General features: G+C 39.7%; 2 protein-coding genes and 1 long non-coding RNA gene across 4 annotated transcripts in view; all 3 read left to right on the top strand.

The window, feature by feature from the left end:
- The first annotated feature begins 206 nt into the window (after positions 1-206).
- On the top strand, positions 207-816 carry LOC120782644. The gene is made up of 2 exons (XR_005706271.1): positions 207-296; positions 391-816. It is a non-coding gene; the product is annotated as an uncharacterized LOC120782644 (long non-coding RNA).
- Positions 817-8,060: 7,244 nt separating this feature from the next.
- The window catches only part of LOC120766975 (shootin-1), a 53,206-nt gene continuing 38,193 nt past the window's right edge, over positions 8,061-23,073 (top strand). For both annotated transcript variants that reach the window (XM_040092766.1, XM_040092767.1), the window contains exons 1-2: positions 8,061-8,156; positions 8,940-9,528. The gene's annotated coding sequence lies outside the window, so the exon portion shown is untranslated. The remainder of the gene's footprint in view (positions 8,157-8,939; positions 9,529-23,073) is intronic.
- LOC120766974 lies at positions 13,262-21,992 on the top strand. The gene is made up of 5 exons (XM_040092765.1): positions 13,262-15,392; positions 15,454-15,762; positions 15,904-16,824; positions 17,249-18,441; positions 19,093-21,992. Exons 1-5 carry the CDS (start codon positions 13,262-13,264, stop codon positions 21,625-21,627), a joined length of 7,089 nt encoding a protein of 2,362 aa, XP_039948699.1. The 3' UTR covers positions 21,628-21,992.

Below are 23,073 nucleotides of genomic sequence, written 5' to 3'. Positions count from 1 at the left end.
AAATGCGATGGAAAAGAGTGAGTACGCACACACAGCCACTCATACATATATGGACATGGAAGTGTTGCTCTGCGCAGGTGTATGCAGAAATGAGTTTTTAGGTGTCTGTGTGTGTGTACTTATGTATTGAGCGCAGTACATAAGCGCCACTGAAGTGGGCGGACTTTCCACCAGCGCTAGACTCCATGGCGGAAAATGCTCGCCGGCTAAACACATTCGCAAACTGCTCGTCGCGGTGACAGGACGTGCGCACAGCTGCTGGGCGGCGCAGTGTGGCGTACACAGAGGACTCGCTGGTGGTTACTTTGCATAGCTTAGCATACACACAGGGGCACAATGTTTATACTACTTTTTTCTTCATAACAATGTTATGAAAATTTTTCATTTTAGGCAAATTTCCAACAATGGACCAAAGTATAGCGGAGAATTGTGGTAAAATGCAATTATGAAGGATTAAATATTTTTTGTTTGGTGTGAACTGCTGATGGTTGAGAAAGTTAAAACCGAAATTAAAAAAAAAAATTAACAACCCAAAATAACAACAAAAAATTTGTTTTGCGTATTTTTTGGAACAATTTGTGTAAAGTGCGACTTATTAAGTGTATAAACAAACAAAATGCTCTTGAAAAGCTGTCTCAAAGCAACAAATGCTAGAAGAAACTTTCGGAAATCCTTGAAATTGAAATTCATTTCAGATATTAACGTGTTTACCTCTAAATACAATAGAGTTTGTTTAAAGAAATATCGTCTTGGTTGAACTGAAAGTCGCCATAATCTTTAATATGACAATAAAGAATATTAAAATGAACTTGGTGAGCGTTGATATCGTTTTAGTATTTAAATGAAAAAATGTCATCAGATACGATATATTAAAAACAAGAAAAAATGTTGCCTTCGGGCACACGCAGCTACAATACCCTTCACAGGCGCATTTTTTATGGCATAAAAGGGTATAAAAGGATCTTTATATTGATTTTGAACGATCGGTTTTTATGACAGCTATATGCTATAGCAGTTCATTCTGAACAATATGTTCAGGTATTGTAGCACCGGACTTTTCTTCCGGTCAAGAACTGTCAACTTGGAAGAATTCTGCCGTTAAAACAACTAAAAAAACAAGAAACAAGTAAGGAAGAGCTAAGTTCGGGTGTCACCGAACATTTTATACTCTCGCATGATAAAGTGATAATCGAGATTTCATTATCCGTCATTTACATATTTTTCAAATACCGTATTTGTGTAAAGTTTTATTCCGCTATCGTCATTGGTTCCTAATGTACATATTATACAGAGAAGGCATCAGATGGAATTCAAAATAGCGTTATATTGGAAGAAGGCGTGGTTGTGAGCCGATTTCACCCATATTTCGTACAAGTCATCAGGGTGTTAAGAAAATATTATATACCGAATTTCATTGAAATCGGTCTAGTAGTTCCTGAGATATGGTTTTTGGTCCATAAGTGGGTGACGCCACGCCCATTTTCAATTTTTAAAAAAAGCCTGGGTACAGCTTCCTTCGGCCATTTCTTCCGTAAGATTTTGTGTTTCTGACGTTTTTTGTTAGTCCGTTAACGCACTTTTAGTGATTTTCAACATAACCTTTGTATGGGAGGTGGGCGTGGTTATTATCCGATTTCTTTCATTTGTGAACTGTATATGGAAATGCCTGAAGGAAACGACTCTGTAGAGTTTGGTTGACATAGCCATAGTAGTTTCCGAGATATGTACAAAAAACTTAGTAGGGGGAGGGGCCACTTTTCCAAAAAAATTACGTCCAAATATGCCCCTCCTTAATGCGATCCTTTGTGCCAAATTTCACTTAAATATATTTATTTATGGCTTAGTTATGACACTTTATAGGTTTTCGGTTTTCGCCATTTTGTGGGCGTGGCAGTGGGCCGATTTTGCCCATCTTCGAACTTAACCTTCTTATGCAGCCAAGTATCATGATATCTCAATTTTTACTCAAGTTACAGCTTGCACGGACGGACAGACGGACGGACGGACAGACAGACATCCGGATTTCAACTCTACTCGTCACCCTGATCACTTTGGTATATATAACCCTATATCTAGCTTTTTTAGTTTTAGGACTTACAAACAACCGTTATGTGAACAAAACTATAATAATCTCCTTAGCAACTTTGTTGCGAGAGTATAAAATAACGTTAGCTTCGGCTGCACCGAAGCTAATATACCCTTCACATGTGCATTTCTTTTAGTAACTATGTGTTTAAGTAAATCTAAATACGTAACCGGCCAGCGGTTTTCATCCAAAGGAAAACATTTTACTAGTTCTTTTTAGCCAGGTTGTTTGCTAGAAACATTAAGGTTATTTAATAAAGAATATATCGTCAAATGAGATAGATAATGAGCTTGCATGGAAGCATTTGAATCCGATTATTCGGTTTTTATGGATGCTATATGCTATAGTGAGCCGATCTGAACAATTTCTTCCGATATTACATTATTTCTATGAACAATAACTCATACCAAATTACGTGAAGATATATCGACAAATAAGAAAGTTTCCCATGCAAGCATTTGATTTCGATAATTCAGTTTGTATGGCAGCTATATGCTATAGTAAGCCGATCTGAACACTTTCTTCGGAGATTACATCGTTGCCCTAAAAATTGATCTGTGCCAACTTTTGTGAAGATACATTGTCCAATGTGAAAGTTTTCCATACAAGAACTTGATTCCGATCGTTCAGTTTGTATGGCAGCTATATGTTATAGTGATCCGATATCGGCAGTTCCGACAAATGAGCAGCTTCTTGTAGAGAAAATGATGTTTTCAAAATTTCAAAACGCTATCTTAAAAACTGAGGGCCTAGTTCGTATATATACAGGGACACAAACAGACAGACAGACGAACATGGCTAAATCGACTCAGCTCAAGATCCTGATCATTTCTATATATACTTTATAGTGTCTCCGACGGTTCCTTCTGAGTGTTACGAACTTCGTGACAAAATTAATATACCCTGTTCAGGGTATAAAAACAACAGGTTAAATCGTCAAAATATCAGCCCTTGGCCAGATAAAATTTTGGATATCTATTCCGAAATTCGGGAAAATAGATTAAAAAAAAAATTTCCTTACAAGTAATTGAATTGGAGCGTTCAGTTTGTTTCAGATATTATAACGGATGATTGAAGTAGAGGTACTTTTTCGAACAGTTTTTTTTTGACAGATCACGCATGAGTCGTGTCAAGTTGTCGTGTTAGTTTTGTTTGGTATTGTTTGGCATTTCAGCATGGAAAGACTTACGTCTGACAAACGTTTAAAAATCGTTCAACTTCATTAGGAAAATTCACGTTCTGTAAAGAATGTGTTTCGGGCGCTTCGCTCAACTTATAGTCAACATAATTGGCCTACCGAGCGTCCTATTCGCAACACCATCACCTATCTTCAGACCCAACATTCATTTGGATAATATTCGACCGAGTAGACCAGGTCCAGCACGCAGTTAAGAAAATATAGCAGCCGTAGCTGAGAGTGTACACGAAGACCGTCGATTCGGTGCCGTTCGCAGCAACACGGACTGATGTATGGAAAGTCAAAATACAATTTGTGCAAGAACTGAAGCTAATCGACCTTCCCAAGCGACATTGCTTCGCTCTGTGGGCTCTTGAAAATTCCCAAAAGATTTGACGTTTTTGTGACAAATTTTGTTCAGCGATGAGGCCCATTTCTAGCTCAATGGGTATGTAAACGAGCAAAATTGCCACATTTGGGAGGAAGAGCAACTTGAAGAGATTCCATTTCAGCCAGAAAAAAACAACGGTTTGGTGTGGTTTGTGGCTCAGTGGAATCATCGGTCCATATTTTTTCAAAAATTATGCCGCTGAAAAAGTAACCGCCATGACAACCGACTATTTGATGCCTGAAATTGAAGCTCGTGATCTCGGTGACATTTGATTTCAACAAGACGACGCCACTTCACACACATCGCAACAATCAATGGATTTGTTGAGAGAATCCTTCGGTGAGCAGATAATTTCATGTATTGGGCAAGTAGATTGTTCACCAAGATCGTGTAATATCACACCGTTAGACTTTTTCCTGAAAGGATATTTAAAGTCGAAAGTCCATGCGAACTATTCCGCTTCGATTGAAGCTTTGGAGCAAAACAACGCGCGAGTTATTCGCCAGTTGCCAGTCAAAATGCTCGAACGAGTCATCGAAAATTGGACTCAACGGATGAACCATCTGAGACGTAGCCGCGTCCAACATTTGAAAAGGATAATCTTCAAAAAATAAATGCCAAAGAATATTCTTTCGAATGATGTAAGGAACCTCGCAATGGATCACTCTTTAGCTAAACAAGTTTTCATACAAGAATTTGATTTTGATCGTTCGGTTTGTACGGCATGCTATATATGCTATGGTGGATCGATATCGGTGGTTCGGACATATGAGCAGCTTCTTGGAGAGAAGAGAACGTGTGGTAAATTTCAGAACGATATCTCATAAACTAAGGGACTAGTAGTTCTCGTATATGCAGACAGACCGACATGGCTAAATTAACTCACCCCGTCGTGATTTCGTGATTTGGCAACACCATGGTTGCAATCTGGCAGCACACAACTTTATCGTAAAAATTGACATTTTTGATAGTATATACATTATGTATGTATACATATATATGCATATTTATTAATTGTTGCTGAAAAGCAATTTGTTGTTTAATTCGTTATTTAATTTTGGTGAAAGTTTTAATGAAATAAAATTTAAGATTAAATATCATTTGATAATAAAATTTTGGAAACATGCACCATTCCAATTCAATCTAACCGTTAATTATACCAGGAATAAAAACGTAATGTATGTTTAAGTTGAAAATCATTCACTGTGCTTTAATGGGCGCGGTTTTAGATTTAAAAATTTCCTTACTTGAAGATTTATAATACTTTCAAATGACGATTTTAATGTTGTCCCCGAAATGTCAGGATTCTTATCCTATAATGTTGTCTAAGATGTCCCCTGGATAGATAGATAGAAATAAAATGAGCATGTGTCATAAGGTCTATTGTACCGTTACCTCTGTCTCAACGAATCACATAGGCCCAGCGCACTGATAACTTCCATTATCCTGCTGGCAGCTATTGAGGCGATCCCTATGCGGATGGAGCAGACGTTCCATTGACTGACCATGAAGAAGTTCGAATAGCAATTACGCGTCTGAAGAACAGCAAAGCGGCGGGGCCAATGGTTTGCATCCGCTTCTTTGTGACCATATTCTACAAAGAAGCTGATGCAGGCTCCTTATCAAACATGCCCGACGATTGAAATTTAAGTTTTCTCTACCCAATGAACAAAAAGAGTGGCCTCACAATCTGTGCCAACTACCGTGGGATAAACCTTCTCAACATCGAGTATAAGGTTCTACCGAGCGTTTTGTGTGAAAGATTAAAGTCCACCGTCAACAAACTGATCAGTGTGGCTTTAGACCTGGAAAATCAACAACCGACCAGATATTCACCATGCGCCAAATCTTGGAAAAGACCTGTGAGAAGAGAATCGACACACATCACCGTTTCGTCGCTTTCAAAGCTGCTTTTGATAGCACGAAAAGGAGCTGCCTTATTGCCGCGATGTCTGAATTGTGTATCCCCGCAAAATTAATACGGCTGTGTAAACTGACGTTGAGCAACACCAAAAGCTCAGGATCGGGAAGGACCTCTCCGAGCCCTTCCATACCAAACGTGGTTTCAGACAAGGCGACTCCCTTTCGTGCGACTTTTTCACTCTACTGCCGGAGAGGATAATTCGAGCAGCAGAACTAAACCGAGAAGGTACAATATTTTATACAGCTGTACAGCTGGCGTATGCTGATGATATTGATGTCAATGGCCTTAACAATCGCGCCGTTAGTTCTGCTTTCTTCAGAATGAATAAGAAAGCAAAGCAAATGGGTCTGGCAGTGAACGAGAGTAAGATGAAACATCTCCTGTCATCAAACAAACAGTCGTCGCACTCGCGACCGGGCTCCCAGTTGACAGTCATAACTTTGAAGTCGTAAATAATTTTGTCTATCTTGTAACCAGCATTAACACCAACAACAACGTCAGCCTTAAAATTAAACGCAGAATAACTCTTTCCAACAGGTAGGCAATTGAAAAGTAAAGTCCTCTCTCGACGAACAAAAACAAAACTCTATAAGTCACTCATTATTCCTGTCCTGCTAAATGGTGCAGAGGCATGGACGATGACAACATCCGATAAGTCGGCGTTACGAGTTTTCGAGAGAAAAATTCTGCGAAAGATTTATGGTCCTTTGCGCATTGGCCACGGCGAATATCGCATTCGATGGAATGATGAGCTGTACGAGATATACGACGACATTGATATAGTGCAGCGAATTACGCTGGCCAGGTCATGTCGTCCGAATGGATGAAAACACTCCACCTATGAGAGTATTAGACACAGTGTCCGCCGGAGGAAGCAAAGAAAAAGGAAGACCTCTACTCCGTTGGAAATACCAGATGGAGAAGGACCTTGGAATCTCTTGGAATCTCCAGTAAGCGGTATTTACGCCAATAAAGAATAAGAAGTTAATTCTGGCAATTTATCGTCGTTTGTATTTCGTTTTGTTCACGTAGCCGACGTTTCGTTCTGGAATAAAAGTAAGATTGAAATGTCTCTCATACCCTAGTGCTGGAACATTCGAAATACAGTATTAAGGTACATTGTTTAGATAATAGTTATCTTTAGTTCTGCAATTTTTTGGAATTTTAAAGGAAGAGTTGATTTTTTGGCGAAAAAATTTACCAATTTTTTATAGCAAAATAAAAAAAAAATTAAAATAATTCTCAAACGCATATTCGTAAATTATCAACAGAAAAAGTATTCGAAATTTCAGAACAAGCGGTGCAGCAGTTTTGAAAATATGAAAGGCACTGACTTAGGACACGTGAGATGTAGGGAAAACGCTTTGGAATCTGATCGAAACCGTTAAAAGTAAGGTATAAAAATACTCGTAACTTCGTCGATTTTACACCATATTTTTAAAGCAGCAAAAAGTAATTTATTAAAAAAAGTAGCACCTCTTTTTTCCGTGCTGTCAACAGCTGACAATCTTTGATATTACTTTCCTCAATAAAACAGGTAAGACCCATATATTTTGCTTGAGGTTCTGAATACCCATATTTCACGAATTTCCCAATTCACTTGCCTAAATTTCAAGTTTAATCCTTAAACATTTCTTGCTTACCAATAAAATAATACAAAGTACTTACAATATGAAGATTTCTGTCTTTTGCTTCAAACTTATTATGTTTAAAACCGGTACCACTTTGACCACAGCCGGAATCACCACGCCTCTGAATTCTCAACGAGAAACGCTTGCACTTTCATATCTAATAATAAATCGGCACCGGAAAAGAATTATTGCACTAATCAGTCAAAATTGTCAAAAATTGTGATATTTTGGCGCAATATTTGACATTTATTGTTTTATACACCATAGTTGTGTGAATTTAGTTATCCCAAGAACGTAAAATCATTATCGTACGATAACTTCGATGGTGAAATAGTTTTTAATTCTTCTTACATACCACACTATACATTCCAATTCTCCATGAACCGTTTAGTGTCACTTCGATGTGACAGCACCATCTGTAGACCATTTAGCCAAGACACCAACCGCAAATTTATTTTCATATGCTTTTTCTTCCACATTTAGATAACGACAACTGTTGTGGAACTACGGCTACACTCCACAGCAGTGTTGCTATTGCCATAAGCAAACCCCACTGATAAGAGGAGTGTGTTATCATAATTTTAAAAGCTTCTATAATAAATAAATAAAAATTGATTTTCCTTAAATATTTCAGAGTAAAGCAGAATAAATGAACAAATATGCAAAGCTTTTAATTAAAACTAATACACATTTAATGAACGCAAATACATCAACATAACTCGTATGGGTCAATATCGATAGCTTCCAATTTTTTTTTACCCTCTCCTGTGCTTTTATTCTGGCAACACTAGTCGATGGGATTCACTGTTATTTTTGCATTACACTTTGGTTTTTCTTCCATTCCACGTCGCTTCGTTGCGTGCGCGTTGATGTGATTTTTCGTGTTATGTGAAAAAAGCATAAAATACCTTAAATTTTACAAATTTATTTGTAAAATCTATACAAAAGTAAGAAAACTTAATCGGGAGTCGCTGTGTTTTCATAGTGTGTGCAAATTTGGCAAAATATTGTTCGAAATGAAAATTTTCTGTGTGGCTACGTGAAAGGAGTGCTTGTGGAGCATTTAGTTTAAGAAGAAGAAGGAGGAAATGGGGCGCGGGCATTAATAAGTTTTACGAGTATTGGCTGTAACCGAAGCGACTAACCGTAGCTGAGTTTCGCTTCAGAAATTTTTGCTAACATGTTTGTTTCGTTTTAAATATCAAATTTGAAAACTTTTCATTTTCCTTTTTTTGGGGAAAAATAGTTTACATCAAAAATCACAAGACAACTTAAAAATTTTGCATTTTTTTGCCGTTTCTTCCTTCTTCCGCTTTGTTTCGTTTAGTTCAGTTTAGCTTTTGGGTTGTTTTTTTATTGTTCTCGATTACATTCTCCTCGTTCGAATTGTTTTTCGTGGGTGTTTTTGTCGATTCTTTATTTTGTGCAATATAGCGTTTTGTGTGTTTTGAGTTTACATTTCGCGGCTTGTGCGTGCATTTGTGCCGCCTTCATCGCCGTTGATGTCTGAGCAGCAGCACAGTCTTCGCCGGTCCGTGTCGTTGATACTTGCACTTTTTTTTTGCGAATTTACGTTTTGAACAACTTTCGCTTTGTTGCTTTTTTTGTGTCATTCACATTCGTTCGTAGTGTACTCATTGTGTTAACGGAAGGAATTTACCTGGAATTTGTGTGCAAATTGTTTTTGCTGTATAGCTATTTGAAATGAATTAAATATTTGTTTTTTGCAGTTCAAAAGAAATCAAAACAGAATAGAAAAACACAAATAGGAACAGAAAAATCGTGACCGTTACTTTTGCGAAATTGTCGCAAAGGCGACAAAAAAATTTGTCGTCCAAACTTGTTCATCAATAAAACATTTTATTGTAACATAAAAAGGCAAAAAAAAGTAATAAACATAATAAAACCAAACCAAAATTTTTTACATAGAAATATTTGTAAAAAATAAAGGAAGAAAGAAAGTTTAGAATAGTGAAAAACTTGCAAAATAAATTTGCAATACACTTGTGACAAACGATCAATTAAAAAAAAAAAAACATTCAAATAAACATAAGCGAATTAAAAATACAAATATTAGAATAAAAATCATTTGCTTCTAAACACGTATTCGCGAAAAATTAAAGGACTTTACATACCTAAAAGTGAAAAGGCACCTTTGTAGCCGTGAAGTGAAAAGGTATATTTGGCAGTTGACTGCCAAACATAGCCTATTAACGCAGGTATTCTTGAAGGCTACCCAAGCAACTACCTGTCTTAAGATTTAACTACGAATTGTACCAAATATTAATCATAAAAGACGCAGCAACAACAAAGGAAGCGGTAAGTCGGCAAACATGATTAACTAGCATACATGTACTAATGTTATAGTTTTTGTTATTTAGTGTGTATGTATTATAAAAGTAAATATTCCTAAAAACTCTTAACTCCTTTCTCCCAGTTGCCAAAGATTTGGAAATATTAGTTCGTGAATAAATTTGAATTTATGTAGATCCTTTAATGTCACATAAATGGCGTACAAGCATATTCGCTGATACTTACATTTAGTAAATAAAATATATCATTTAAATTTGTTTGTTGCTAGAGTTTTGTTTAGTATTTTGCCAACTACCTCACGTATGTAGGTTTGTTGTTGCCTTTTTTGTATTTATAAATAACACATTCCTGAATTGATCAATCGAAATTGCATGCGTGTGCATGTGTGTTCGTACAAACATAATCTGACCATCCTGTCAATGAAGGAATTCTTACATCTGGTAGGTCGTTTAGTTGTTTGCCTACCTGTATATTCGCTATTATTCTTGTTATTGATTTTAAACATTTGCCACTACTATCCTCTTGCCTATTCCCTTTTATCGAAGTCATTTTGTTTTGACTTTTGAATTTGTCAAAATAAAAAAATTATGAACACTTGTCACTTCACAAAGCAGTGGGAATGGGTTTTTATTATGAACAACTTATTATTGTGAGATTTTTAATATAAAAATATTTCCATGGTTGTAAATATGATATGAATTCAGAAGATATAGGTTTTTGTGTTTTAAAAGCGGTTATAACTGAGTAAAAAATAAAATGGCCCGTGCTCAGTGTCAAACACCAAGCTCAATCGCATTTCTAGCATTATTAATCCTTACTTACAATCTGTGTGTACATTCATATGTAAGTATGGTAAGCGTGTCTACGTCTAGCATATGCCTCGTAATATAGCTATTAGTAACCTGTCTTCCGGGTGCCACGTTCCCAAAACACGTTACCTTGTGCCACATTATTTCCCTGCTATCAGTTATGCCTGGAATGCAGTTTGTTTTGTTTGCTGCACGCAAAATAAATTGACAAGAAAGCATAAAAATTTGGCGCATAAAATTAAGTAGGCCAAAAATTGGAAACACCCCGTAGTTTGCTCACTATATTTACACAAAATAAATGTGAAAGAATACTATACACTCCTTCATCGTTTTATTTGCCTTTTGTACTTAAGCGAACAAAGAAACACAGTAAAATGTTGAATGACTAATTGTAATAATGAATGGTGATGAGACGATTTATACATATGCATGTATGTGCGTATGTTTGTAAGTGGCCACTCAACTCTGCCTTTGCGAAGCAAGCGCAAGTGTTCTTTAAACGCTATATTGATGTATGTTTGTACATATGTTTATATTAATAATACAATATTTTTGTTATGTGCCGAAAATGGCACAACGGCCACCCACACGCATTGGCTTCAAGGTGATGTTAATGATTTCAAACGTACTTTAGTTATATTAGTCTTTCGATTGACATTATAAATGCGCTAAAATCAGTTTTAATGCTTGTAAAAGTTTATCAACGCTAATGGGAAACGCACGCTCAAATGTTTTGCTTATACCGACTTTATTGAACCAATTGATTGGTCAGCAAAAACACCTGTTGTATGTCAACAAACACCGAAGTGACAGCATATAATCTATTACAAACAATATATTGCATAAAACATATCTATGTTCGTACATATTAACAATGAAGAAGCAAATTCATAAAAGTTTTAAGTTTTTGCTTTGTTTTGCTATTTTATTTCATGCGGTGATAAGCATTTGGAAGAGTTCATGTGCCCGGTATCAATTACTGAATTATCTAACGACGTTACACTACTCAAATGCTATTATAAGTGTGTATGACATCATTATTTAAGATTTTCACACAAATAGTTTCAACAATTGAATTTACTGTATACATTTTGTATATACATACATATGTATGTATGTATATGCATGCAAGTACCAGGGGAACAGAATATTTAAGAGTTTGAGTAAATTTTTAAGTGAATATTTAAGGAACTATTGGTTATAAAATCGAATGGCGTCAGTGATTTAGGAGACTTCTTTTAAATATTGTTTACAAGATACTTCTGGCAGGGCATGGTGTTATGTATACTATGTTCAAGAGCCTCTGAATGTTTTAATGAGTTGGTTGATTCGACAGTTTCTTCAGTCACCTGCAAGGACCTGGGCAAATCAAGTATTGTCTATTTTTTGGCCGCCTGGTCCGCAATAATAATTTTCCTGAGAAAAAACTTTAATGGGCCCAATAAACAACAAATGCCAAATGTATATATTATCTTAATATTTAAACCTTTAACAAGGCACGAAGCTTGTATAACATAAATATATACATACATATGTATGTGATCAGCGTAACGAATTCAGTCTCAGTTTTTGTTCTCCCAGTCCTCCCAGAAAGCGGGTCACTTGTCGAAACCGATACCGGTCCACTATAAGATATAACTGCCATACAAACTGAGCGATAAGAATCAAATTCTTGAATGGAAAACTTTTTTATATGACAAGGTATCTTTAAGAAATTTATTGTGGATTATTACCAAGACGCTACAATATCCCAACAAATGTTTTAGATCAACCACTTTAGCAAATTGCTGCCATATCAAAATCGAGTTGTTGTGTGTGGAATACTTTTTTATTTGACAAGATAACTTCACATTTTTTTTTTGTTTTTGTATTATTTCTCTTATAATCACCTTCCTTAAAATATCGTTTTGTATTATGTATATGTTTGTGTCAGCGCATGTACGTATCCCTTGCAATCCTTGTGTATCTATTTTAAATGCATTTGACTTTGCTGTGTGTTCTTTCCTTATACAATAATATAATATTTGTAATTAAACTTTGTTTGGCGCATGTATTTACTTTGTAATTAACTTTTTTAAATACAAATTGCGAATTTTTCCAAGCAAAGTGCATCTATTGGAACTGTTCTTTATTCAACAAATAGAAAACAACGAATAGTCCAATTACTTTAGTATTATTTAGTACACTTTAGAAATTGAAAAATGTAAAATTATTCCAAAAATAACAATAATAACACAAAATGAAATTTTTATATTTTTATTCAATATTAATTATTTTTTTATTTAGTTTTTTCTTATACTTATATTACAATGCGAAAAGATTAGAGTACAATCAAAAGTCCATCGATTATGATCTATATTTTTAAAACTATTTGTGAAATCGATTCTTGCTTGAACAAATGTTTGCATGTATGTAAAGCTAGTCGTCATTAGTTGCTTTTGTAGTTAGTCCGTTTCAAAACGATTCGAAATCATAATAAGTAGCCATACTAGCGACAGCAAAAATACACTTTACCGTCTTTTAACATCATGCTTCTCGTAAATCATAAGATATTGTCACTAACATACGATTGTTTGTATTTGTTCTCTTTTATTACTGCTTGCAATTCAAACAAAAATTCCTACAATCAATAAAAAAAACAATGTAATATGAACACGCAACTCATTATGCAAACGCGAAATAAACAAAAACCCAAAACAAAAATTTAAACAAAAAAATTATAAAAAAAAACTAAAAAAATTGCCGCCAAATTTCCACAATTCTAATCCTGAAATCATAAAAAAAACAAAAACAAATTCAAATCCATGACAAAAATCATTATCAATTCCTCATTGTGCTCATCATATGTTTCACCTCAACTTACGCCAACTCTCGTCGATATTTGGGATTGTGTTTGTTGTTGTAAAAATAGGTCTTTCAAAGATCCTCCTATGTTCCTTCAAACGGGAGGGGGTGGGAAGGGAATACGCCCAAATCAACAGCATCAGCAGCAGCAGCAACAACATCACCACCAGTCGCATCATCAATCGCACCACCAGTCGCACCATCCACACGCGCCACAACCGCAGCAGCCGCAACCACAACAGCAGCAACAACAACAACCGCCGTCCGTACATCACGGTCATCAAGCGCCCCAGCAAACGCATTCCCACCACCCTCACCATCAGTCACATCAGCATTCCCATCAACAGCATCAGCAACATCAACAACAGTCGCAGCAGCAGCAACAACAGCAACAGCAGCAGCAGCAACAGCAACCACATCATCATCCGCAGTTAGCCTACTATCCGTATCAGTTAAGTCAACCACAGCCGCCACCACCCCCCGCCCAACATCCGCAAGCGCCCAATAATGCAACAGTCACGGCATCACAAATGGCCCCGTCACCACCCACACAGTCCAATACAGCTGGCGGTGCGTCGTCTGGGTCCGCAACTCAATCACACAGTATGGTGGGGGGCGGTGGTGCAGGTAGTATATCCGTCGGCGGCGGAAGTGTCAACGCTGGCAATAGTGCCAGCGCCACAAATATCGCCCGCCAACATGCGGCGGCTATCGCAGCGGCAGCTGCTGCCGCCAACAATGGCGCCAATATGCAACATTACGCGACTGGGACGGCGCTCATGCAACCGCCGGCGACGAGTACGGCATTCATGACCTCCAATTACTTGCAACAGTATCAGCAACAGACGGCGGCAGTAATCGCCGCTGCTGCAGCGGCTGCACAGTACAACAATAATGCCGCGGTAGCAGCAGCTGCAGCTGCAAATAATCATGGCGGACCAGGCGCCAATACACAAGCTGCTACCACGCTGTACCAACAACAACAGCAGCAACATCATCAAGCGCTTCATCATCCACAGACAGCGCTGCATACACACTACTATCATACGGGCGCTGGCGCTGCACCAACGCCGCCACCACATCTACACCCACACCACCATCCACAACAACATCAGTTGCGTGGCGTACTAACAGCGCCACCACATCAACGACAGCCACAAACCGCATACTTGTTGCCAGCAAATGCGATATTCGCCTTGCCGCCGGGTCCACTAACGGCTGCGCCGCGTACGTCACTGCTTGCCGCCGGCGCACATCAACAGGCAGGCAATGCTGGCGGTGGGATGCCGGTCACTCCGCTGTTGCAATCTGGTGCACGTGGTGCAGCTGGCGGTCCAACCGCGTACATTACTTCACCATTTTGTCAACCGCCACTTCCGATGGGCGCAGCTGGGCTGACGCAACCCCAACCTTTGCTGGCGACACCGTCAGCCATGACACAGCAAGCATTACAAACCTATGGACATTTAGCCGGCGCGGCTGTTTCTAACTCATCGTCGACGACATCTCTGACTGCTGGCGGCGGCGGCCTCGTTGCTGGCAGTACAGTTGGCAGCGCGGTCGGCGGTAGTGGCATTGGGACTGGTGGCACAGAAACAGTCAAACCACGTAAACACGCTATACCCATAATACACCCTATCACACATGAGAATATATTGGACCCGAAGCCACAGAAAAAAAGTACTGCGGTAGAAGCCAAGCCGCCGCCCATTGACATAGCGGCCGGTACACAGGAGACCGCAGCCAGCGGCAGTGACAAGTCGATTACTGTTTCCATCGTAAAGACGCCAACAGTGACAGCCATTGTTATGACGAAGGATCCGCACAACGATGGCGGCGCCACTACAGCAGCGGTGAGTGTTGCGGTGCAAAGCTCTACGTCAAAGGAGAAGATCGATCAGCAAATGCAAACAGACGCGGTGCGTGATCGTGATCATAGCACAGGCAGACGTGTGAGCGCATACGATGCGTCTGCGGCCGACACCTCTCCGGCCACTTCCCAAATTTCCGGTGATGAGGATACTGACAATTATGTTTATGGCGACTTGAAGGCCGCTCGTGGCAACGATTCCAACGCCGATTCAAATGAGACAGCCTTGTATTTGAATGAGGACGAACGCCAGCTTGATTCGTGTGCAGAACAAACGGGAATGCACACTACAACTATTATACACAGCGTGACCGGCGACGACGGTGAAGACAGCAATTACGATGATGGTAAGTATTAGCAGGTTGGATACTAAGCAAGCTACAGCATAAATTATTTTTAAATTTTTAGAGTCTACATCGCTGATGTTGGACATTGCAGAAAACGAGCTAGAAAATTCGGAATTAATAGATGTCTACGATGAGGCGCAAGACATACAACAGCAACATTTTACAGACAATGATATTGAGAGCAGGTACGCACTAGATCGACAAGAAGAATCGGATATTTCCGCTGTGACCTCTGCGACCACACTTAGTGGCGGCGAGGAGGACAACAACAAGTCTCATTTTAGTTTTCAGTCCGAGCAGACGTCTACAATGACGGTGACAGTTTATCCAGTACAGTCGGGTCAGCGCTCAGAATACGCAGAGCTTCAAAGTAAGTATGCTGCATTTTTCACACACACACACACATATACATATATACATATAGTATGTACCTACATTCATATATCACGGTATATGTTTATGTGACTACCTGAATTCGTTCATTTGCTAATAAATTAAATTTCCGTTTTAGCTGCAGACAACGACAACTTGCGCTCGAACACAGATACGGAGTTTATACCTGCCAGCATGGCAAAGTTACAACTTAAGACTAGTAAATCAAATACTGCAACCACTACTGGCATCACTTCTACGCCAACCATGGCCGGCCCAACATCAGCTGCCGGTAAATCAACGACTCAAAAGCATTCGCCCAACACTTCAGGTGCATCCTCATCGGCTACATCGACACCCACACACCATTCATACACACAGCCACAACAAACACAACGACAACAGTATCAAAAACAACAGCATACACAGCAACAGCAACAACCACAAAGAAAAACTGGCACCAACACATGCACAGTGGCGAATGTACAAGCCGGTGTAGGCGGCGGTGCTGGCGGTAGTAATAGTCCATCAATAACTCAGAGCAACGCTACAGTTAAGGTGTTCCAAAAGAAGGGTCGCAAGGCGTCGAAGCGCGAAAAGAAGCTCAATAAACAGTGTGAGGTTAATAGCCAACGCGCGAATGCAGCAACACTAAGCAGCAGTAGCAACAGCAGCAGCAGCAACAATAACAATAACAATAGTATTAGTAATAATAGCGATGGTGGCGGTACCGGCACCGGCGGCGTCGGCTTCGGTGGCAGTAGCAGCAGCAGCAGCAACAACAAAAGTATATTAAACAATGCCAATAATAATTTTAATAATAATTTAGCAACTAAAAATATGACAACAACAACGGCAACGTCAACAACAACAACCCAAATCCCGACTGATATAATTAATGCAAATAGTTCTAGCGATAACGGTAATTTAAGAGAAACGACAACATCAAATTTACAACAACAACAACATTCACATCAACACGCACTACAACAATGTAGCGGCAGTGTGACGAAAAGCGGGAGTCTAACACGTGACACACCAACGCCAACAAACACAAAAAGTAGGTGTAAAAAAACAACAAAATAATTAAATAGCATAATACAACCGAAAATGTTTTTTAGGAGTATTCTTGATAAGAAAATATTAACTGCAAGCCAAACACGTTACTTGCTATCGTTGTCTTCATTTCGTCAATTTAGATGTTTATATTTTATAATTCAATTATGACATTTTTCTTGACGTAACCTCAAAATATCAACTATGATATTTAACGATATGAACATCATTTGTCCGTCTGTATTCACTGACCAAAAAAATTTATTTCCGAACTGTACTAACTTGACCTCATAAGATAAAAAAAATGAGGATTTCGCTGCGACCTAAGGTCTATTGTGCCCTCAGACCACATGGAAGCATATTTTAATCAAAAGCTGTCTATCTTAAATAAACTCTAATATTGTCATTCGTTTGTCGTTTTACACAAGGTGACTCCCTAACGGACCTACATCAAGTGGCCGAACGTGCTTCGCCTGCGCCCACAACACAACAACAACCAACGAAACAGCAAGTTGCAGCGCTGCTAGAAGCACCCGGACAACAATTGCAATTCCTGAATAGCTCGTCGTCAGCATGCGAAGATGAGGAGGAAATGAGCACACGCCTGCAAATGCAGTTGGAACAAGATGCTGCTGGAGCAGCGAACAATGTACAAGACATTCGGTTCGGTGATTTCGCCGAGGAGAAAGACCCACAGAGTCCGGCATCGCCAACAACAAATGTGGCACAGCAACAGCAACAACAAACGCAGCAATCACAACCTGCCGAAGCTAGTTCAACACAAAAAGATATGCCACAAGCTAAAACAGTTTCTTCGAAGGATACCGTCGACTGTATGCTAAATGCCAGCACGACAACGCTCTTGAAGCAGAACAGCGTACAGAATACACGTGTCGCCCTGAAAGCGCTAAACGCAAACAAAACGAATATCAACACACCAGCGAGCGCGCCAGTTAGCGTTGTTTCTCCGCCAAAGCCGCTTAGATACACAATAGATGAACTGAAGGCGCTCTCAAAGTCGAGCGAGGCGCGTAAGCCGCCAATGGTGTCGTGTCAGCGCGGCGATTGCATTTCTCAATTATTTGTTTCGCGTCAGCAACATCATCATTTGACACATCACGCACACAATATGTCCTCACTGGCGCTGCACCAGCATCTGCAGCAGCAGCAATATCAACACATGAACTTCAATGAATCGCTGGAGTTGGTCAGCGGTAAGCGAGGACGCAGCGGCCAGGCGAAGAAACATCACGATCACCAATCGGGCGGGGGTGCTATGAGCGGTGTGCTTAGCGTGGCGGCCGCAGGCGTCAGCGGTGCTATGGTTGTGGGTGGCTTGGGCGGTGTTATGAGCGCTCAACAGCAGCGTAAAGTTGACTTTATACGCGTGCAGTTGTCGCTGAAGGAGGAGATAAAGCTGTCCGAGTGTGAGAATGCCTGGCAGCCGGAAACATTGCGCAGCAAATCGAATAACGTATCACCGTCGGGAGCCAATGATGACATTGATGCCGTGCTGAAGAAGGTACGTGGCGTGTTGAACAAGCTGACGCCAGACAACTTCGACGTACTGCTCAAATCGATGACCTGCATCACCATGAATACACAGGAAAAAATGCAACAAGTAAGCATATTTTGTTAAATTTCGCAGACTTTCACTTTAAACCTTGAATTTCGAAAAATTTAAAATCCAATTTCGTTTTTCTCGGAACAATCACGGCAATTTTTAAATTTAATTTCGTAATTATCGCACTTCCGCTTTCCACCGATAAATTTCGAAAATGTTTTAACTTCGAAAAAATTTAAATTTCGATTTCGAAAATTTAAAAAATGAATTTCGAAAATCCTAAATTATTTAAAATTCAAAGATTTTCTATCAAAACTTCAATTTCGAAAAATTTAAAATGTAGTTTCGAATTTGCGACACGTTTTTCCTTGAATAACTTTGGATAATTCACGTTTTGCATTTTAAATTCAAAATAAATTAAGTATTAATTTCGAAAACAGTACCTTAATTTAATATCACAGATTTTCATTTTCAAAATTTATTTTCGAAACTGTCGCACTTTTGTTCTCCACCAAAAAATTTCGGTAATATTTCAAATTCGAAATTTTTAAAATTTGATTTTCGAGAATATTAAATTGATTTCAAAGACTTTCATTTTAAAATTTGATTTCGAAAATTTCGCACTTTTATTTTTCGCAGTATAAAATGTAAGCTCAAACTTATCCACCATAAAATGCTTACTCAACATTGTACTTTCTTGTTTCACAGGTGATGCTGTTAATATTCGAAAAAACCGTTAGTGAACCAAATTTCGCGCCCACATACGCCAAATTCTGCAAAGTGCTTTTCCAAAGCAAAACCGAGAGCAAATCGCTCTTCTCGAGCCTACTGATCAACCGAATTCAACACGAATTCGAAACAAATGTGAACAATGCCGATGCAAAAAAGCTGAAATTGCAACCGCTAGTCGATAAGCTAGAGATTTGCGAAGATTCGAAAGAGCGGCTGGAACTACAGGCCGAATTGGAGGATCAAGAGTACCAATTTCGACGTCGTGCTTGGGGCACCGTACGTTTTATTGGTGAAATGTTTAAACAGCAGTCACTAACCAATGATCGTGTGTTCATGTGCATCGAATCGCTACTGGAACACGGCTCCGAAGAGAAGCTAGAGTACATGTGTAAGTTACTCACCACCGTTGGACATCTGCTGGAATCAGCCGATAATGCCAACAATGCGCGAATGGATAAAATCTTTCGCCGAATACAGGACATCATAAATAAATCGCGCAGCAATAAGTCCGGCGCTGTGAGCAGCCATTTCAAGATTAGCAGTCGCGTGCGCTTCATGATGCAGGATGTCATGGACTTGCGCGCACGCACCTGGGATCATCAGCTGTCGCAAACACAGCAACAACAGATGTCACAACAACAACAACAACAGCAGCAGCAAAACACACAGAAGCGTACAGCGATTGGTGCCAAACAGGATGACAAAATGCAGAGCGGCATCGGTGGCGGCGGTGGCGGCGGCAACATGTACGATAAAAGCAATCGGCTAGGGAACTACGGCGGCAGCAGCAGCATCGGGGGTAACATGGGCGGTGGCAGCGGCAATCAGGGCAACCGACACTACTTTCAAAAATCACAAAAGTCACAGCAATTTATGCAACAGCATGAGCAACAGAAACTAAATATCGATCCGAACAAATTGAAATTCACCAGCGATGAGGTAACACAAAGCACACCGAAACTTGGCAACTCAATCAACTACCAATGGCGTTCGTCTGGACGTCAAACCGCGTCCAGCGGTAGCAGTAATACACCCGCAACATTGCTGAGCCTAAGCACGACGAATGCGTCGAACGGCAGCGGTTTCAAGCGTCAAACCGCCACGTTAAGCGGCGCAAATGCAACGACAATGTCACCAATGGCCAACAATCCATTTCAGGCGCTCGATAGACCGGAAAAGATGTACGAGCAAAGCGCAAGTGAGGCATCATCACCGCAGGAACCGAAAGACATACAATACGCTTTGGAAAATCTGGATTTGCAGGACCTGAGTAAAAACGAATGCCAAAAACTGCTCAACCGGCTGATCGAGGAGCTATTGGATGCGAGCAGCAGTCGCAGCAGCAACGCCAGCAATAGTTGGCAACAAGAGGCGGTCAACGAGTGGTGCCAACTCAATCGCCGCCAACAGAAATCATTGCTCAACTATATATTCACCGACTATCTGCACTTGACAACCGTGAAGCGTGCGCAACGCAAAGCCTGCGCCGCCATCTTCGTGCATTTGATGCGCACCAAAGTGTGCGAACCGCAACTGTTCAATGTGGTCTACAAAGAGTTGGCCGACGAACTGCCCGATCTGCAGGTCGACGTGCCCAACCTCTGGACGTACGTATTCGAATTTATCGGTCCACTATTGCACGAACAACTTTTGCATTTCACTGACATTTGGCTGCCACAATGGTCGGCCGACGAACACTTCACGAAACGTTTCCTACATGCGCTCATCACCTACTTCACCACAGAATTTGGCGCCACTTACACGCGCGAACTCTGGAATAAGGTGTTCAAATTGGATCATGGCCAACAATTTATGAGCGATAATGCGCAATGGCGCGAATTCATCAACACGCATGGCTTTCAGTATATACACGATCGTACATACAAGCCACCGCAGCAGCCGGCTACGTCCACGTCGACACATCCCGCTGCCATAGTGGAGCAAGTGATGCGCATTGAGTATTTATTGAATGCGGTGAATGGCTGCGATCTAGCCATCGACTATATAAATACGAATGTGCACATAAACACACACTTTATACGCAGCCTTACGAAATTCCTCTGCTGTGATTATGCAACTGTGATGCCAACGTCGACTTCGGAACTAAGTAGTAGCACGAGCCGCTTACGGCAATTGGACACAGAACTGTTCCGACACAAGTGCATACCGTTGCTAAGACGTTGCCTAGACGGTCTCGAAACGCATGAGCTGGCCTGCCTTGACGCCATCGTTGACGCGCTGCAACAAAATTACGACGCACCAACTGCCAATCAGCTGATATGTAGTGTATTCGATTTGATTTACGACAGCGAAGTGATACCGAAAGAATCCTTCGACAAGTGGTATCGTGCCGAGCAGCAAAGTGCCGCTAAAGAAGCGAATGTGTCGAATAGCAACGCGCTGTACTCAGCGGCGGTAGCTGGTCTAGCGACAGCCGCCAGCAAAGCGAGCAACAATGGCGGTGCGCGGCTGAATGAAGAACTACACGCTTACATGGAGAAACTGCTCTAGCGCCGTAGGCGCCAACTACGCACGGATAAGTATAAGCAAAAATCACAACAACAGCAACAACAATACAGTAACGGCGAAGGAGTTGGTGGCAGTGGTGGCAACGTAGGCTTGGCTAAGAAGCAACGCAACTTTGCGACGCTGCTATTCCAGTGAAATGCAGCTAAGAGTGGCACAGAGAGAGCGAGAGGAGGGAGTGCGTTGGAGAGGAGTGCACTAAATCGAAGGAAATCATATTAAAATTAATTAGAACAAGTATAGCGAAAATTGCGTAGACACATTGGATCATTGGATGTTGGGCTCATGTATTGTCGCCGCCAGCGTAGCACCTCTTCACAAGACCCCCATGCAACAATAATTCAAGAGCAGAAAAAGAAAAAAACACAAAAACATTTAAAATTTAGCACTGTATATATATGAAAACTGCATATTTTTAGCTGGATAAACGAAAGACATAAGAAATGCAAGAGCAACAAAACACAACAAACAAACAAAAATCATAGGCAAAAACTAATACTAAAAACAAAAAAAACAAACAAAAATTAAAGAAATGAAAAAGCAAAATAACAAAAACTAAAAATTCAAAACAAACTACTATATTAGCGTGTGTATGTGTGTCTGCGTGTGTACATATTAGCATGTAAGATATTTAACGAGTAACTTTTGAAAAGTTTTCGGTAAACAAAAACACAAAAAAAAACAAAAAAACACAATCCACAACTATTTGGTCTCAAAGGCGTATTTCAAAAATCGTCTCCCTAACATTTTTTATGTTTTCTTTTACTAACATTTTACAATTTGACAAAATCAAATTTAATGCGCCAATACTGGTCTTTGGCCACACCCCTTAATTTTATTTTAATTGCTTTCCTCATTTTTTTTTTGTTTTGGAAACTCCAAAGAGTATTGAAAAGAAATCTCACTTTTTTGTTGCAAGTGAAAAATGAAAAACTGACGCTTACACTTATACATACATAATATTTTTGTAGTACAATTAGTCTAAAAAACACAACTGTAAATGAAATATTTAAAACTTATAATTTTTGCATCATAGCAGTTAGTACACTTGAATCTCTCAGCAAAACTGCAAGGCAAGTGTAAGAATGAACCATTTAATGGCGGTGGCAAGCAGAAGGCACATCAAAATAACTGCAATACGTTACGTTATGACGTAAACGTAAGCAAAAGCGTCAAATCTACACGTATTTGCAAGTGATTTCTGCGCGCACCGTTACACATCATTCCTATTTTCGTATAATACCCATATATATATACATATATGTAAAAGCTTAAGCAAATATCGCAACATTAAAGATATGCATACTCACACGCACATTATTTATTTATCATTTATTTAACATCAAACATCATACTCATTAACTCATTGTCGTCTGTCGTACTCGCTGTCTTGCCTTGCCTTAAACTACTTTTCATTGACGCCTGTCACTG

The sequence above is a fragment of the Bactrocera tryoni genome, chromosome 1 (assembly GCF_016617805.1).
Source record: "Bactrocera tryoni isolate S06 chromosome 1, CSIRO_BtryS06_freeze2, whole genome shotgun sequence".
NCBI classification, from domain to species: domain Eukaryota; kingdom Metazoa; phylum Arthropoda; class Insecta; order Diptera; family Tephritidae; genus Bactrocera; species Bactrocera tryoni.
Note: the sequence above shows the minus strand (reverse complement) of the source record. Positions and strands in the feature narration are given on the sequence as shown.

What these genes read in the sequence shown, in the direction of transcription:
- LOC120766974 (XM_040092765.1), top strand. Translation starts at nt 13,262, where the DNA reads ATGTTCCTTCAAACGGGAGGGGGTGGGAAGGGAATACGCCCAAATCAA. An exon ending in AGACAGCAATTACGATGATG is followed by an intron (nt 15,393 to 15,453) that starts GTAAGTATTAGC and finishes TTAAATTTTTAG; the next exon opens with AGTCTACATCGCTGATGTTG. An exon ending in AACGCCAACAAACACAAAAA is followed by an intron (nt 16,825 to 17,248) that starts GTAGGTGTAAAA and finishes GTTTTACACAAG; the next exon opens with GTGACTCCCTAACGGACCTA.